General features: G+C 39.8%; 1 protein-coding gene across 1 annotated transcript; it reads right to left on the reverse strand.

The window, feature by feature from the left end:
• Nucleotides 1–334: 334 nt before the first annotated feature.
• LOC134665263 (spatacsin) lies at nt 335–17358 on the reverse strand. Its single transcript, XM_063522165.1, has 15 exons — nt 17009–17358; nt 16121–16535; nt 14005–15890; nt 13506–13673; nt 12908–13093; nt 12246–12528; nt 11041–11970; nt 10401–10723; nt 9501–10037; nt 8655–8797; nt 7786–7933; nt 5613–5839; nt 4995–5198; nt 4385–4531; nt 335–3253 (listed from the first exon to the last, which is right to left on the reverse strand). Exons 1-15 carry the CDS (start codon nt 17183–17185, stop codon nt 3181–3183), a joined length of 5847 nt encoding a protein of 1948 aa, XP_063378235.1. The 5' UTR covers nt 17186–17358; the 3' UTR covers nt 335–3180.
• Between the last annotated feature and the right edge of the window lie 35 nt (nt 17359–17393).

Raw genomic sequence — 17393 nt, forward strand, 5'->3', positions numbered from 1 at the left:
TTTACAATTTTTATAAATAAGTCATAGCAAATAATTATAAATCATATACGACTATTTACATTCTGCTTTCAAAAGTAATATAAACTAATTTTTAAAATCGTTTTTCAATCATTTTCAATAAAAAGACACGTCAAGATTGTTTACCTTTAGTCTAATGCAAAAAAATGAACTCCATTTAGAACAACATGATTCGTGAATTAATAGCGTAGGCACTAGTTTTTGCAAAAACAACTCCCGTCTGGTATAACATCCGCTCCAGAAAGGAAACCAGACATTTCCAGGTTTCTAGGATTTCCCTGAGTCAGTATACTAATTGAATAAATAAAAAAACGCATTTAAGCATCGACTACATTCCATTTAATGTCACATTAGTATTGCCATTTATGAGTACGGCACTTAAATATAAAAATAATATGTTTATAAGTAGATTACAATTTCGGATTTCTTACAAAATATATTACAATCTTATAATCAGTCGAGAATATATCACAGTAAAGACTTAATTTCCTTGAATCTACATATATACATATTAACTCACATTTATAGACGGGTCTACTTAACGCGAATTTTATTCAACTTACTACTTTTTACTTTTCCATACACTTTTCGTCGTGTAGTTGCACAAATCTTTGTTTTGACATTTTGCTGGGACATCAGTCAGCCGTGACCACGACCAGTGAAACCTGTGTCGAAACGTCGGTAAATCAAGGTAATTGAATAAAATTCGCGTTAGACCCGTTTATAAATGTGAGTTAATATGTGTTCAAAACACGAAAGTTAAAAATATAACATATATACATTTATAAGTGTTTACATCTCTATTTTTACAAGGAGCATTCAATCATATTAATATTTAACTTTTTGGTATGTTTATATTGCCATGATATATATTTTATACATGTTATATTAATAATGAGTAAATAAGATTTAAAAAAAATCACAGCTTTGTGAACCACACAAAATTTCATTTTCATTTCTCATTCTTCTTCTTCTTCCTCGCGTTTTCCCGGCATTTTGCCACGGCTCATGGGAGCCTGGGGTCCGCTTGACAACTAATCCCATGATTTGACGTAGGCACTAGTTTTTACGAAAGCGACTGCCATCTGACCTTCCAACCCAGAGGGGAAACTAGGCCTTATTGGGATTAGTCCGGTTTCCTCACGATGTTTTCCTTCACCGAAAAGCGACTGGCAAATATCAAATGATAATTCGTACATAAGTTCCGAAAAACTCATTGGTACGAGCCGGGGTTTGAACCCGCGACCTCCGGATTGAAAGTCGCACGCTCTTACCGCTAGGCCACCAGCGCTAAGATTCATTTTCATTTCTCATTATAATTCATTAATTTTCTCATAATATAGCAATTCTTTTTTAATTTGTTATTTGCCTAGGGGCTGTCCATAAATTACATCATCGATTTTTGACCCCCCCCCCCCTAAAATCATCCAAAAATCATGCTTCGAATGACCCTCCTCCTAAGTCATACTACCATCATCCGATGTCCAAATGACGTAATTTATGAATAGCCCCCTACACTGGACTAAAAATGACGATTATTATTTAGATCAGTAGACATCCTATATATGCTTTTAAACTATTTACAGCGAACATCACTACGCATGCACAAGTAACATCTTATACAAGCAACACTCCTAAATTTACATCGGTGGACCTTATTACAAAAGGCAGAAGCTCCACCGATGTACAGTTAACAGTGTGGGCGATGATACGCCATTGGTCGTGCACAAAAATGCCCTCGCCAACGCGATGGCTTCATGCTAACGCATGCTAATATAAACGTTAAGATCATAGTCTAAAAAAACATGGTCTTCTCTTCCCAGAGTGACACAGGCCTACGTCACAATAACATGGCCGCTATATATAGCGCTATCGTATATTATCATATAGCGCTGTCACATGATGACGTAGGTTTGTGTCAGTCAGGTGACCTAGAAAAGACGGGAAGAGAGTACCAGGCGGAGTATATTATTATACCATAGTTAAGATTATGATTCGACTTTATGACATTTATACCCACGTCGCAGTTATTTAGAAGACAGCATATTAGGGTATTTAACTGTATTTAAAATAAATTGTTTTACAATAAAGCACAAGAAGATTAATAGAGAAACGTAGACAGCAGTTATTTTTAGACACAATTTATATTTTAAAACCCGTATAAAACTATACAGAGTAGGTAATTTGATCGTGACATCACATGCTAGTGTTTCATATAAATTCTATAGTAGCAAAAGCGTTTTGAAAGTTCGAAAAAAGAAACTGATTTGACTAAATTGCAAAACGTAATTAAAGACCAAAAAAAGTAAGAAAATGTAGCCACTTTTTACTAGCGCGTCTTTTATTTATGTAAAAATAAGTAAATTAGAGTACTTTTTTAAATAGAAGGAGTAAAATTACTAATAAATAAATTATCGTAGCGTGATTATTTATCAAAAGCAATTTACTATTCTACAAACAAATTATTGCAGTGGCAATATTGTCTCACTTTTTTTGGTCTTGAATTACGTTTTGCAGTATAGTAGTGAAGTACCCTATAGTGGCTATAGTCAAATTACCCCAATTTGAGTACCGCATGAGCAGAAGGTGAGTAGAATTGCCTATAATGCGATTTGAGACTATTAACCCTTTACCAGGCTGACTTCAAAAATGTTAATGGAATGTCAGTCTTAACTGATCAAAAATAGAACACATGTTTGAACAGATTTGAAGTGCCTTATATAGGAAATATTATCCCTGAGCCTAGTAAAGGGTTAACTATGCTCTATTTAAGTAAGTAATGTATGTTTATGGTAGTAAGCGGGTCCCAAGCTGTCACAGTATATAGATCTGAATAGTCAGAACTAGCGACCTAATTTCCATAAATAACGTGTCAGTCCATTACTTTTGTGAAGTAGGCTACAATTTTATACTATTTTGAAAGCGGATTTTACGAAATATCCTTAGCCTAGGTAACCTAGGCAAAGCCTAGCCTAGGTAGCCTAGGTAACTTAGGCTAGGTGGGGTTATTGTAAAACATTAACCGTTAATGTTTTACAATAAGGTATTGCTTGATATTTCTTAGAGCGAAGGGCGGTAAATGCTACTTACGGCCATTGCGACATTTAATGAACAACTAATATGCATTATATGAGTATAATATATAATAACATTACTGTCACATCACCGGAGAAGATTGCGGAGCTCTGTCATGGCTGCTTGCGACACGGTACTTTTATTCCTCTCTGTTTTGTATCTGAAAAAGTAAAATGATGTGGTGATGCTCTTTTTCCTCACAACAGAACTAAGATAAAAATAAAATAGACTTTATTCCTCTCTGTTTTGTATCTGAAAAAGGAGAAATGATGTGGTGACTCTCTTTTTCCTCACAACAGAACTAAGATAAAAATAAAATAGACTTTATTCCTCTCTGTTTTGTATCTGAAAAAGTAAAATGATGTGGTGACTCTCTTAAATTTTTCCTCACAACAGAACTAAGATAAAAATAAAATAAACTATGTAAACGAATATCCTATCCAAGCAAGGGCTGACCTGGAAAATTCCCGGAAAAAGAGGACAAGGTCGCCCACGTACCACCTGGAGGCGCACAGTGGAAAAAGAGGCGGCATCAGTTGGCCTCGGCTGGGCGGAGCTGGAAGAGGCCGCGCTGGACCGCGAAGAATGGAAATCCCTTCTGAGAGCCCTATGTCCCTGATGAGGGATAACAGGATATCATCAATCAAAATCATGTAAACGAATTATATCGTCGTATACCGCCCGACTGTATATTAAAATCCGTTTATATAGTTTTATTTCATGAGTAACTATTGCGGTGACCCAGAACAATATTACTATCTCCCACTCCACTAAGTTGCATCTTACACCATTTTATACAACAGTCCCTGTTTAATATTTAAAACTTTCGCGTTTTGAACACATATTAACTCACATTAAATTTATAGACGGGTCTAACGCGAATTTTATTCAATTACCTTTGTTTACCTGTGTCGAAACGTCGGTAAATAAAGGTAATTGAATAAAATTCGCGTTAAACCCGTCTATAAATGTGAGTTAATATGAGCCCCTGTTTAGCCTTAACTATTTGAGAAAGTCAAATGGTTTAGTTTTTCGATTTGAAACCGTAATTCTTATAGTAGAGATGCGTTTTTGTTTTAAGTATGATGGCAAGTATGCTGCCGCTACGGACTAAGGGCCAATTGCACCATCCCACTAACACGGGGTTAAGCGGTTAAACCGTGAACCCAGTGTTTAATTATACTGGTAACCATGGTAACTCCAGGTTTAACTGGTTAACCCAGGGTTAATGGAATGGTGCAAGTGGCGCTAAAGGGTTAAAAGGTAGACCAATGCCGCGGTAGTGGCTGACCTGGCGAGGAAGTCGTGCGCCACGTCGGGGCGGTAGGTGGCGCAGTCGCGCAGGTAGGCCTGGTCGTTGCCGAGCGCGCGGCGGTACGCCAGCTCGCGCCACGCCGCCGCACCTCGCTGTGCCAGCAACACGAGGCCTTCCATGAAACTGAACAAAAACAAACGATACTATGTTAGAGGGAATATACTGGTGTAAGTAGTGTACGGCCTCAGCAGCGAACGTCAATTGTTAACTAGTAAACAACAGTTGATTAACCTTTTGAACACCACAGGCGGCAATTGACGTCAACGCAAAATCGTGACCACGACGCCAAAGACGACATTTGACGTCGATCGTTTTGTGATGAAAATCTACTGAAAAACACCCCACTTTTAAGTTTAAATTGCCCGTGGCGTTAGTGGCACGGCAAATCGATGCGCCGTTTGGCGTTCAAAAGGTTAAAAGTTCACATGATAATCGTTTCCAAAAATTCAACGCCCACTAAACGGAATTATGAGGTACTTTTACGATTGAAGCGATGTTAATCCAAAATCAATGCGGATCAATACAAACTTATCTATAGACCGACCACTTCAGCGGTCGGTCTATAATGTATCTTTTACCATGTTACCTCAAATATTCGGAGACGAGTTTATACATCTGCTCCGTGCTCTTGTTGAGTATGAGTCGCGTGGGCGAGGCGTTGAGCAGCGACATCTGAAGCGCTATGTTCTGCGCTAGTGCCGCCATCTCGCCAGCGAAGCCGGTGCAGCCGCCTTGCAAGTATAGTTCGGCTGCGTCCGTGCTGTGGTTGAGCGCTGTTTCGAGCATCGACCTGCAATATCAGCCAAACATCAGCTAGACAATTAAAGCACCTCGTACTATTTATTTTAATTTTCTTACGTATCCAAAATAAACTGACATTCATGGGCATGTATGTGAGGTGTCCTTACTAAATATGGAATAAATGCAACTTCGAAATTGAGGTCTTGTATTTCTTCATTTCAATCTTTTCCTTTTAATATCACTGCAATAAAATTAAAGCCTATTATAATGTATACACATACCTGCTGACATTATTGTTATGTATCATCACCCACACCGGCTGACTGGGTTTCCTCGAGCTCCCCTTCGGTGCGGACTCTATAGCCAACTTCTCCAAGTCGGAGATGATATTGGGGCCCTGTTACCACTTCATACCTGGTCTCATACATGTTAAATTGGAGCACCACAGTTTATGTTCACATACCTGGTGACATTATTGTCGTGTATCATCACCCACACCGGCTGACTGGGTTTCCTCGAGCTACCCTTCGGCGCGGACTCTATAGCCAACTTCTCCAAGTCTGAGATGAGGTCTAGGGCCTGTTTCCGTTTGACGTTGGCCGCCTCGGAGTACATGTTGAAGTGGAGCGCCACCATTATGTAGGTGTCGGTGTCGCCGGGGCAGTGGGTTTTGAGGTAGTCTAGCAAACCCTGGAAAAAACGGGGTAAGTGAGCATTTTGATTATTTTGAGATTCCATTCGACTCACAGACCAATCGTATCGTCGACAAAACCGTGAGATTTACTTGATATTGTTGATATTTGCAATTTCCATACGTACTTGTCGTAAACGTGGACGCAGAACAGTATAGTAGTGTACCCTATGATGGGCGTGGAACCAGTAATGGGACAAAAAACCACAAATCCTGTAGAATAAGTGTCTAAAAGTAGTTTATAAACATTGCCTGTATATTATCATAAATAAGAGTCCTAGAGCTGTTTCAGTTTGAATTTTTATTAAATTTGGTTGTTTTTTAAGAAATTGGCGTCAACCCAAAAGTTGTCGTGTCACTGAAAAAAAATACCACTACGAATTCTTAACAACTTCGCTAAGAGAGGTGAGTTAATTTATTAAATTTTAATTAATTAATACTTGATGAAAACTAGAATGTGTTTTGTTAATTGCATTTACCATGAGATAAGGTATACAACATACTATGTTGTGACTCCACAGATGTAAAAAAAATAGTGGTATTTGGCCCAATCCCATTATAGGAGCTGTAAAACTGCATACCTCCTATAATGGGACAATTTACATAATGATGCTTGCCATGCTATCATTTCATGTTTAAACAATACCAGGAGGTATGCTCGGACTTCGGATAAATTAATATCGTTTTTTAGTGTGGGTCAAATCTTGGTAGCCGAGTTTGAGCCACTTTCCCGTTTTCCGATTGAGTTGAAATTTTGTATTCGTAATTAAATATGCAAATCGGATGATAATGCAATATTATGATAACATGGACCAGATCTGATGACCTATTTCACTATTTTATACTGATAGAGCAGTGTCCATTACTGGGGGGCCCATTACTGGAGCTTTGGTGTCCATGACTGGAGAAAAATAGCATAGTTTTAATTTGTTAAGTATGTGGAAACTCATTGCAGTATCTTTGATACAACACGCCTGAAACATGAAAGACGGGTAGGACTTTCATCTTTCAATACGCTAAGCGGTAGACCATTCACATGTATTAGGGAAATATCACAAATACTCCAAATTCCCTCTTAAATGTCCCATGACTGGTGCTGTTACTATATATACTTGATCAAGCAAATCTTGTCAGTCGAAAAAGGCGGCAAATTTAAAAAAATGTAGGCGCGAAGGGGTAATTTGATTGTCGCGCCTTTTTCTACTGAGAACATTTGCTTGACTAAGTGTATTTAACTAATATGAGAGTGCCAAAGTATTGGTTGGGTGGATCTGAGATTGCGAGTAACGGCCCAATTAATGCGTAAGAAACTGGCAACACCATAACACAGACTATGAAAAAATGGGTTGTTGCAAAAGTCACACTATCACAATAGGAACCTTAGTTATAAATCCTTAGTGATGAAATATTGTAAAATTGTAAAATTGATGTATAATATAAGCAGTGGTGGCCGAGTGGATATGAAATCTGGCTTTCAATCCGGAGGTCGCGGGTAATTCAAATCCTGGCTCGTACCAATGAGTTTTTCGGAACTTATGTACGAAATATCATTTGATATTTACCACTAGCTTTTCGGTGAAGGAAAACATCGTGAGGAAACCTGCATACATCTGCGAAGAAATTCATAGGTGCATGTGAAGTCCCCAATCCGCACTTGGCTAGCGTGGGGACTATAGCCCAAGCCCTCTCGCGCATGAGAGGAGGCCTGTGCTCAGCAGTGGGACGTAAATTGGCTGAAATGATGATGATGATGATGATGAAATATTAATAATTATAATTCATCTTTAAAAAAAGTTTCTTTATTAGTCTCCATTTAACAATCATGTAAAATTATCAGATTGGTCATAGGATACTAGTGAAACTAGGTTAACTGTCAAAATAACTACAAAATATTTTTAAGCTCGGTACTACTAACCACACATACCTAAACACAGTGTTGACTAACCTGTTTGAACTCCGTGATCTTCTCCTTCTGCTGTCCCAGCATGAAGTCGAACTGCCCCAGTAGGAATTCGAACTGGTGCTTATCGCGTAGCACTTGGAACACGTACGCCATCTCGGTGTATCGCGCCAAGCCCGTTAGCAGACGCACCCTAGATATAGATTAGGTATAGTTTTCACTCTCTTTCTCTGATCAGATCGGGGAAATCCTGAAGGCCAGGTCAAGAGCACCCTAAACCGGCGAGCGTGCATGAGGAATGTTATGAAAGTGAAGGAGCGCTCTACCTACCCATCCGGGAAATAGGCGTAATTATATGTTTGTATGTATGTATTTAAATATTATAATTTTATAAGGACTTTTGAGAACTAAAAGGTATAAAAATGGTGGTTTCTTTCGATCTCGAGAGAGAGTTAATAATTAGAGACAACTCGCAATCGAATGCGAAAGTCGTAAGAATCGAATCGAAGGAGAGGTGTTGCGTTTTCGAGGTTGTATTAAAGACACGCCTTACTTATTCGAAGGCCATTTTCTAATTTTTACATGAAAGGCAGTTTTGTACGATAGTCGCCGAGCGATTACTGTTTCGGATAAATATATTTAAAAAAAAACATTTATTGTATGGGAGCCCCACTTTAATATTTATTTTATTCTGTTTTTAGTTTTTGTTGTTATAGCGGCAACAGAAATACATCATCTGTAAAGACAGACAGACACACGCACAGACAGACAGACAGACAGACAGACAGACGGACAGACGGACAGCGGAGTCTTAGTAATAGGGTCCTGTTTTTACCCTTTAGGTATGGAACCCTAAAAAGGCACTAAAAACTTGTATGGAACGTTCCATGTAAATACTCGTTATGTAACCTTACATGAGCCGCCAGGAGCGCGCCGCGAGCAGCTGCGCGGTGAGCGCCTGCGCCGAGCGCAGCACGACCGCCACGCCCTCTGTGTCGCACGCGCACGAGAAACACTCATGCGCCACCACTAGCAGCTCGATCGATATTATGTTCACCTGCAAATACAATACACTTATCCTAGCATCGACAGAAGAAGAAATTGACAATTTAGCTTAGAGATTAGGGAGGGATGATATGGCAAGCTTCAAACTAGACCGGTTACACGCGGTGTTCCAGCTTCGATCGCGCCACTACATGCACTTAAACTCTTTTGTGGAGCGCGTGCCGCGACCGCTGAAGAGGACCATCGACTGCGCCGACTTCTGGCCGAAAGGTGTCGTGTTTTGGAGGTTCCGGGGCAAACTGCCGAATCCGACACAAGAGCAGGCGATTCAACGGAGCAACGCCGTTTTGTCGCCTAAATAGGGTGTAGTTTTATGTTTATAAAATACATAATTATGTAAGTTAGTCTGTAAGGTAATATGGGCCTTGTTGCCTGATTTAAACTTCTAAGTAAATAAATTATGCTTGCACACGGCGCATGTAGCAAGAGCAAGCAAAGACGCGGGTTACTTTCGCGAGGGTATGATAATGCGGTTGTACACTATGAGAAGGCTTCTTACGCAAGCAGCATGGACAAGTTAGTTGTACTAGCTCGCGCCTTTACTTGTTCCAACCGAGCAAATGGTTCTCCCCAAAATTCTTTTATATTGTTTACTTTACACAATGTTTATAAAAATACGCAAATACCTCAACCTGCGCAAGCGAAATGCTACGTGTGGAAACATAATAAACCATACAATTATTTCTTAAACTTGCCTGTTTTGTCGACAGCTTAGCGCCCTTAGTAATCTTCCTAATATTCGACTTGACTTCATACCGAATATGGATATTACTCCTCGAAATCACATCAAACAAGTTCCTCCTAGTATCCTTCGTCATCTTACTTCCGACCGTATACACGGTCGATACCGTGGAATACACAGACGCCGTCTCAGCCGAGTTTAAAGTACCTCCATCAGTTATAGCCGACTCTACTTCCTCACTTTCCACATTCGAATATTCTTCGTCTATCAGCGTGTCTAAGTCCAAACAACTGTCGTCTAAAGTACTCTCAGGGACCGGTGTTGCGCCAGACTTGTAAATCTTTCTAAAAGCCATCAAATGGTCGAGGATTAGTCTTCCGACGTGACTGCAGCAGTCGGGACGCATGTTGAGGAACATTTCGATGTCGGAGTTGAGGGCGTAGCCCCAGAGCGTGTATTGGAAATGCTCCTTTTGACGGAATGTGGAAGTCTTCACTAGGTGGGGGCAGATTATTGCTGCTACCATTTCGTGACATAGGTATTCAGCGATCTGTAATAAAAGTCTAGATTTAAGACGAACTGGGATTATTTAAACTCATATTCACATGACGACCTAAAATCCCTTTGTAGTGTTACAAAATACCTACAGTCCTACAAGGACAAAGATCATTATTGTTTTTACAATGAATTAATGAATGTCAAAATCCACCTACCACTATCAGTTCGTACATCAGTATCTTTGTACTCAAAGATGTACTTATATGTTTGTATAGTTTTTAAAAGTAGACAGTTTTGCTTGTAAAAAACACTCATTATAAGAACAAAAACGAGCGATTTGCATGACCAAAGTGATCCCATAAGTGTACGGAGCGCTAAAATATCTCATTTACATTATTTACATAATAATTGTTACCTGTTTAGATGGAATGTTGAAAGTTCTGAACACAAGATTCGCCAGCGACATTCGGGTGCGTCCGCTGACCAAATTTATAAAATCCACCGATAATCCCCTATACTTCAGCACCGCGGTATATTGCCAGCCGATATGCAACGCTATACGATAGTAAGCAGCTATGTGCTTGGCAATGGATAGGCCACTACGGGCAGCTAAGGCTTCTAAAGCGGTGAGGCGGTCGGCCTCCTCTCTGGCTGCTAGTTGGCAGCCTTCGGTTGCGTTTTCTTGTTTTTCTTGGATGATAACTAGCTCTTCGAAACTGGCGTCTGATATGCCTGATGCTGGAAAGGAATGACTGAATCAATGTGTATATTGTTTAGGTACCTATTAGAACAGGCCATTACCGTTTTGTGTACCAAAAATGTTTTTTTAACTATTTCAATTATTACTGCAACATGATTTAAAAAAAATGTTTTTAAAAGTCAGTTCAACACAGGTAAGTACTTATCTGACCGCAACGCCACAAAAATGTTTTTCTACTGTGTAGTGAAATTAGTAAACTATGGACTCTCCTTGTACTCGTGTTTTGAATAGATACGAGTGCGTAAACAACATATAACATATAGTAACATAGTAAAATTTAGTAAATATTACTTACTGGTCAACTTATTCTGCAAGAACGGCGACGAGATAACCAATCTCAGTTCCTGCGGCAAATCATACGGCAGGCACGTGCCTTCAGCCAACTTCAGACACGTTCTTATAATCTGCACCGGGCACGGCGGGCTCCTATACATGTGCTCTGAAGGCACTTTAAACAACGCGGAAAGACGAAACGCGTCCACAAGCAACTTCAACTCAAGCAGTTGATTAATAATCCTTCTCCAGTTTTCCACCGCTTCAACATCCTCCAACATAACTACATCTTCAATGTTACCAACGTCAGATTCGACTTCAATCTCTCGCAATTCCATCGAAAAAGGCTTCTCCGTATCAACGACTCCTATCTTCCTCGATAAACTCTGATCTTTTTGCCCGTTCAATATAAAATGCAGAGTACTCTGATAACTGTTTAAAAATACCTCGTTTTGGGAATCGCTTTTGAAATAGGCGTCCCACATTAAATGCTCGATGCGCTCTCTTTTCTGCCCGTATTCTAAGTTCTCCTCGAACCAGCTCATGATAATTCTATATGCGTAGAACTTCTGCACAGTATCATTGATTTCGTTCACGTAATACACAAAGAAGTCTGTAGCGTCGTTGAACGTTACTGCTGCTTTTTTAAAAGCCTCGCTACATTTAGCTATGAAGAGAGTCCATTCCTTGTTGTCTACAGCATCTTCCTTCATTAGAAGCATTTCGTGTTTGTGAGCCCATTCGGCCATTAAAATGTCGTTGACGGGGACACTGGCCAGCTTGGCTATTTTTAGAGCGACGTCGTAGTTTCTGCTGGCAGTGTAACTCTCAACGCACTGGAGCAAGTACTGGCCCGAGTCGTCTTGCAGCATTTTAGAGACGTCCACGACTGTCGGCGTTTCCATGGATATTTGAAGGATCTCGTGTAATGTGACAAAGTTTGGTGAAGGCACTGAAAGAGAGAAGTACACAATAGCACATTTATACTACAAAAAGTTATTGATTGTACTAGAAAAGATGTAAAGTCCTAGAAAAAATCGTGGCCCTAGTTTAAAAGTTGAAATAGATGGCGTAATGTTTAGTGGTCACTAATTGAATTAGAAAAATTTACATCAGCTGAAATTTTTCAAGCAAGAATTTACCGTAGACTGGATACTTCTTATAAAATCAATGAATCTTTGTTAATTAAAATGGATACTGTAAGGAGTATGAGGTTTAACCGCTTACCCGAAAATCCCTTCCCAAACTGCGCAACAGCCAAACATTTCAGAAACTCCCTCTGATGAAAAGCGCTATCAAAGCCCTGGCTAAGCGCTATCTTCACCAGCGCCGTGGCGATTCTCTGATAAGCCTCCTTAGACAGCCGGCTGGGTAAGCCGTTGGCGTCGACGCTGTACCGCCGCTGGCAGAGCTGGAGGAAGCTGGCTAGTGTCTTACTGGTCTGGCAGTCGAATATGCGCTGCTTTAGAGTGCGGCAGAGAAACGCTGTCAGTAGTGCTAAGGGACTTTCCTGCAAGACAAACTATAGATATGAGAATTACCCGACCTAAACAGTATACTTAGGACTACCAGACCAAAATAGGATTGGGTTGATATTATGGAATGTTTGTATAAGAAAAATTCTGAAATAGACTTGACTGAGACGCGGTACAATTATTTTTGTGATTGAATGAACCTTACTATTCTATAAGAGATAAGTCCGTCGTCATACTAGGAATTGTGGGAATTGGGAATTGTTGATATTTGTTGACTTGTTACGTACAAGGGACAATTTGCAGCACAACTATGCAACTAACAGCAGCTTGTATGTTTACAATTAAAGCTAGATCTGACCATCAATCTTGTAAGAATAACTGCTATGACGACAAAAACACTAGAACATGTCATACCGGCATAAAGACGAGCATCGCCTCATGTAGTGTAGTAACGTAGCCTTCCCTCAGACACAGCTCTGCGACCAGTTGGAACTGGTCGGGGGAGACGTTTTGCTGCGTTGCGAGTAGAGCGCTGTCCGGCGCTGGGGTCGCTAGTGAGGATAGCAGCCATTGCGCCCATAAGACGAACACCGCGTTCGGCTAAAACAATAATTCACTTTTAAGTACATATGTACTTTATCGCGGGTGTTTTCGTAAAACGACGAAGTATTTTGTTAGGATGTAGCCGGAGTGGCGTAGAGACCTATGCGTGGGAGTGAAGAAGCACGACGAAGGGTGGCTGGAAAACTTGAAACAAAAAAGGCACAGGCGTCATCGGGCTGGTAGCCTGGTATCAGATCCAGAGGCTCAACAAATTCACACATGCGACTTATGCTACAAGAAGCACCGTGCACTTCTTGACACAGCGTTGCAACAATCATCCGTCAGGGATGCAGTGACCATTGATGATGACGCACCACTGAAGACAGAACCGCATGGACGGCTGAAAGTTCATAATTATGGACTTCCATGCGATTCTGCCAATTCTGCACTCATTCCCACAGACACTCACCTCATAACAGCCAGCAAGCAGAACGAGTAGAGGCTCCCGACAGAGATGCGCGGAGCGGATGAGCGCAGCGGGCGGGTCCTCGGGCCCGTGACACGCGGCCGCCACTTCCCACAGCTCACGGGACACACCGCGAGACGGGAACTCGAATGTCACGCTGCCGCTCGGGCTCTACGACACAAACAATAAAACATTAGTTTAGTCATTTAAATTGACATCCGTAAGGTAAAACTAGATAGCAACAAGCCAGTAGTGATTAGAAACAAATGAAACAATTTATGTATTTAACGGCGCGTCACCGTGAACCTTATCAGAATGCACGAAGGTTGATATTGGCCTGTAGCAGCGCGAGTTATGGGTCTTTTCCTCAACTTTCCAGAAAAGTATGCCATCTTTGTTCAAGAATACCCACTTAGTTAAAACATAAAAGTAGTAGGTAAGTATTGGAAGTTGGAAATACTGTTGAAAGCTAGAGGGAATGAGGCGTGAGTTTAAAACTTACCACTTCAGAAGAACTCAGTCTATTTAATCTCCTTTGGCCATTGGTAGAATTAGTCTTGCAATCCTTCTCTGAGCCTTCCTCCACATTCCTATTCATCATGATGTACTTCAAATGCTCAGCGTAAGATTTCTGCTCGAATTCCTGGGAGAGCTTCAACATTTGACTCAAAGGGTATCGGAATACGTCGCCGAATAATAAAAAGTTGAACCAAGAGCCGCGCTTTACAAATTCCCGAAGTAAATTTTCTGGCAACGGCAGATTGTGAAGCATTGCGAATTTTATCATCGTTTGGGATTCAAACAACGCGACTGACATTTCTACTTCACCATCTGCATTTTGTTTACTTTTCAGCGTGTGCATAGTTATCTCTTCGAGGTTCTCCAAAATGTCCTTTGCGGCATCATCGCTGCTTTGTGTAAGCTTGGACATGTAATCGTTCACTGTTTTGTTAGTTTTGTCTTGGTTATATCCCTTCTGATAAATTAAGTACTGTTTTATCATGCTTGCTGCGGTCATATGAACTCTGCATCTTGTAGGGTTACAACCGATCATTGCCACGAATGATATGGCGCAGGCTACCATTGCCGGGTCATCCCAGTGCTGTAGAGCTAGAGCGTGACCCTCGCAACAAGCGCTCTTTATGCTCTTATCTTGCAAGCGATTATACATCTGATACTGTTGGACAACAAATGCCTGACTGGCATTGCATGGACGGTACTGCTTCAAATAGTAAATGTGGCTCAATTTTGCCACATAACCATATCTTTTCATCAGCTTTTCATTCGCAAAATCCGGCATGTCAACAGATTTTTGGGACAATGCTTTTACGCAACTGGCGTTCACTTGCACATCGTTCGCTAGAAGACTGCCCAAACTGCGACGGTCCGCTTTATCACATACTACGGTGGAAGTATTTTGATTTATCAATTGGAATTCGAATATTTTCGATACATCTAAACCACGGTAACCAGAAAGCAGTTGATACACGTTGACGTCTTTAGACTCGTAAAATGGATTCATATCTAAATATTTCTTATAAACATTGTGTAAATGAGGAAGCTTCTCTTTATATCCTTTATTTGGCAATTTAAAGTCTTTAAATGTAATGAATTCGTCGTTTGAAAACACGTCGAATAGGTTTGCTCCATCTTCAAGGAGGATCATACCGAGGACTAGATGAGGATTGGAGCAAATGTAATTATCAATGTCATCTTTGGCTATCTGCTGGCAAGTCTTATACACCGGCACCACATGGCTCTGCCTGTCTGAGGTCTGTTCAATGCTTTTAAACAATAGCCAAAGATTTATACAGTCCTTCGCCTCCTGCTCGACATTAGAGAGATCTGTGTCAAGTATATTACCCTCAACACACATTGTCAACACTTTATACAATTTATTTTTTACACAATACTTAGCTAATTCTACATAGAAATGTTGTTTAGTAATATTGGAGCAAGATTCAGTGAAAATATCATCAATAAGTTTCAAATTCTTAGTTCGAGCTAATCTAGCTATGATTTTGTCCAAGTCATTAGTTTCATTATCATTGACAATGCCATAGGAACACAGTGTATCGTAAATACACATTTTAGTGTATGCATAGCAGCTACTGCTAGCGATGCTTGCTATCATTTCATTGGTGATGGGCCATTTACGAAAAATTTCATCTAAAGTATCAAGAACTTCATCTGGGAAGCCCTTGGTGTCGACATTTAGTAGCTTTTTGACGAAGCTGTTGTTGTTAAAGAAATTGTACCGGGCATTCATGTCCCTCACCACCTCCGACATCTGCAAGTTGATCCACCGGATTAAAATCATAGCCTTATTTTGTTCTACAAGATGATTCCACATTTCTAAAGGTGTTGAGAAATCCAAGAGAGAGAACTCTGAAAAAACGCATAAATTTAATTGTTATATTATTAATATTGGTAGTCTAATTATAAAAAATCTTTGATTGATTTTAACATAATATGTAAATAATACCATTACTCATAGATACGGAACAATACTGTGCAAACTGATTTATCATTCTTATCAAAGAACACAGCAACTAATTTATTGACACTGGATAATTAATCATGCACATAGTAATTAGATAACAACGTTGGGTCCTCACCAAATGAATCCAGGAATAGAGCTGAAGCTATTTTACTCTTCCACTGTGGAGAACAAGCCTGTACCTTCTCAATAGTCAATGCCTTTATTTCACTTTCATTTACGATAATTCTATTTTTACCAGCGCCAAAGACTTTATTCTGCTTGAAAGTGCCTTCACTTTCAAAGGATTTTTCTAAGTATTGGAGCAACATCCAATGTCTCTTGAAGTCTTGCCACCTTGTTACTGTGTCACCTTTCAAATCCAGTGATAGTTTGTCCAGATGTTGGACAATAAAATCTCTATATTCAATTTCTGGTGAAGACTGTGCGAGATTCATGAGGTGTTCGGCCGGATCTATACCAACTTTATTTAAGACATGAAGTACTTTAAATATTTGTTTTCTCAATAGAAGTTGGATTGTCCAGGCTCTGACCTAGATACAACAATGTATGTGAGATAACATCAATACAAGTTAATAATAACAAGAAACTTATTACTAGCCTGTACAGTCAGCCAAGAAAGTGGTCTACCACTTTTCGACTCTATCATCTGGGTCGAAAAGTGGTAAACTACTTTCTTGGCTAACCATACCCGGGACTGGACAACCATGTGAAATGATGATGATTATTTATATAAACTATCCTACATCCATCCCCAGGCCTCAAACTATCTTCGTACCAAATTTTATCTAAATCGGTTTAAGCATGAAGAGGTAACAGACAGACAAACAGATAAGAGTTACCTTCTCATTTATAATATTAGTAGTGTGCACTGACCAACTTACAAAACAAAGGTAAAAATTACACATATAAACTTGAACATGAGTAGACGGAACAATAGCTACAGTAACAGTTACTGTGTAGTTAAATAACAATCAGTATAAATCTAATGTAATTCTAGACTTACTTCAGCCATAAACCAATCTCTTGCAGTGTCCTCATTCCACGAGTTCTTGTGCATCAAGTATTTAACAGCCAATTTTATGTGACTGCCTTTATTTGCCGCCTCTCGGACCACATCTCTTGCTGATTTTTCCTCCCAACACGACCAAATAGTTTTCTCATTCTGGGTCAACCCTTCCATTTTAACAAAAACCTTGTTAGAGAAACATTAGATTGTGATAAACTCTCAACTTCCGTAACTTTAGATAACTTAAGGAAACTATATTCTTATTGTAGGTACTTAGTATGTATATAACAAAGTAATTAAATAAAATTTGATTTGATACAGATTTTATTTATTTTACTTTGCGTCAAAACAAATGTCAACGTTATGTCAGATTGGTAGAGGC

The sequence above is a fragment of the Cydia fagiglandana genome, chromosome 6 (assembly GCF_963556715.1).
Source record: "Cydia fagiglandana chromosome 6, ilCydFagi1.1, whole genome shotgun sequence".
NCBI lineage: Eukaryota > Metazoa > Arthropoda > Insecta > Lepidoptera > Tortricidae > Cydia > Cydia fagiglandana.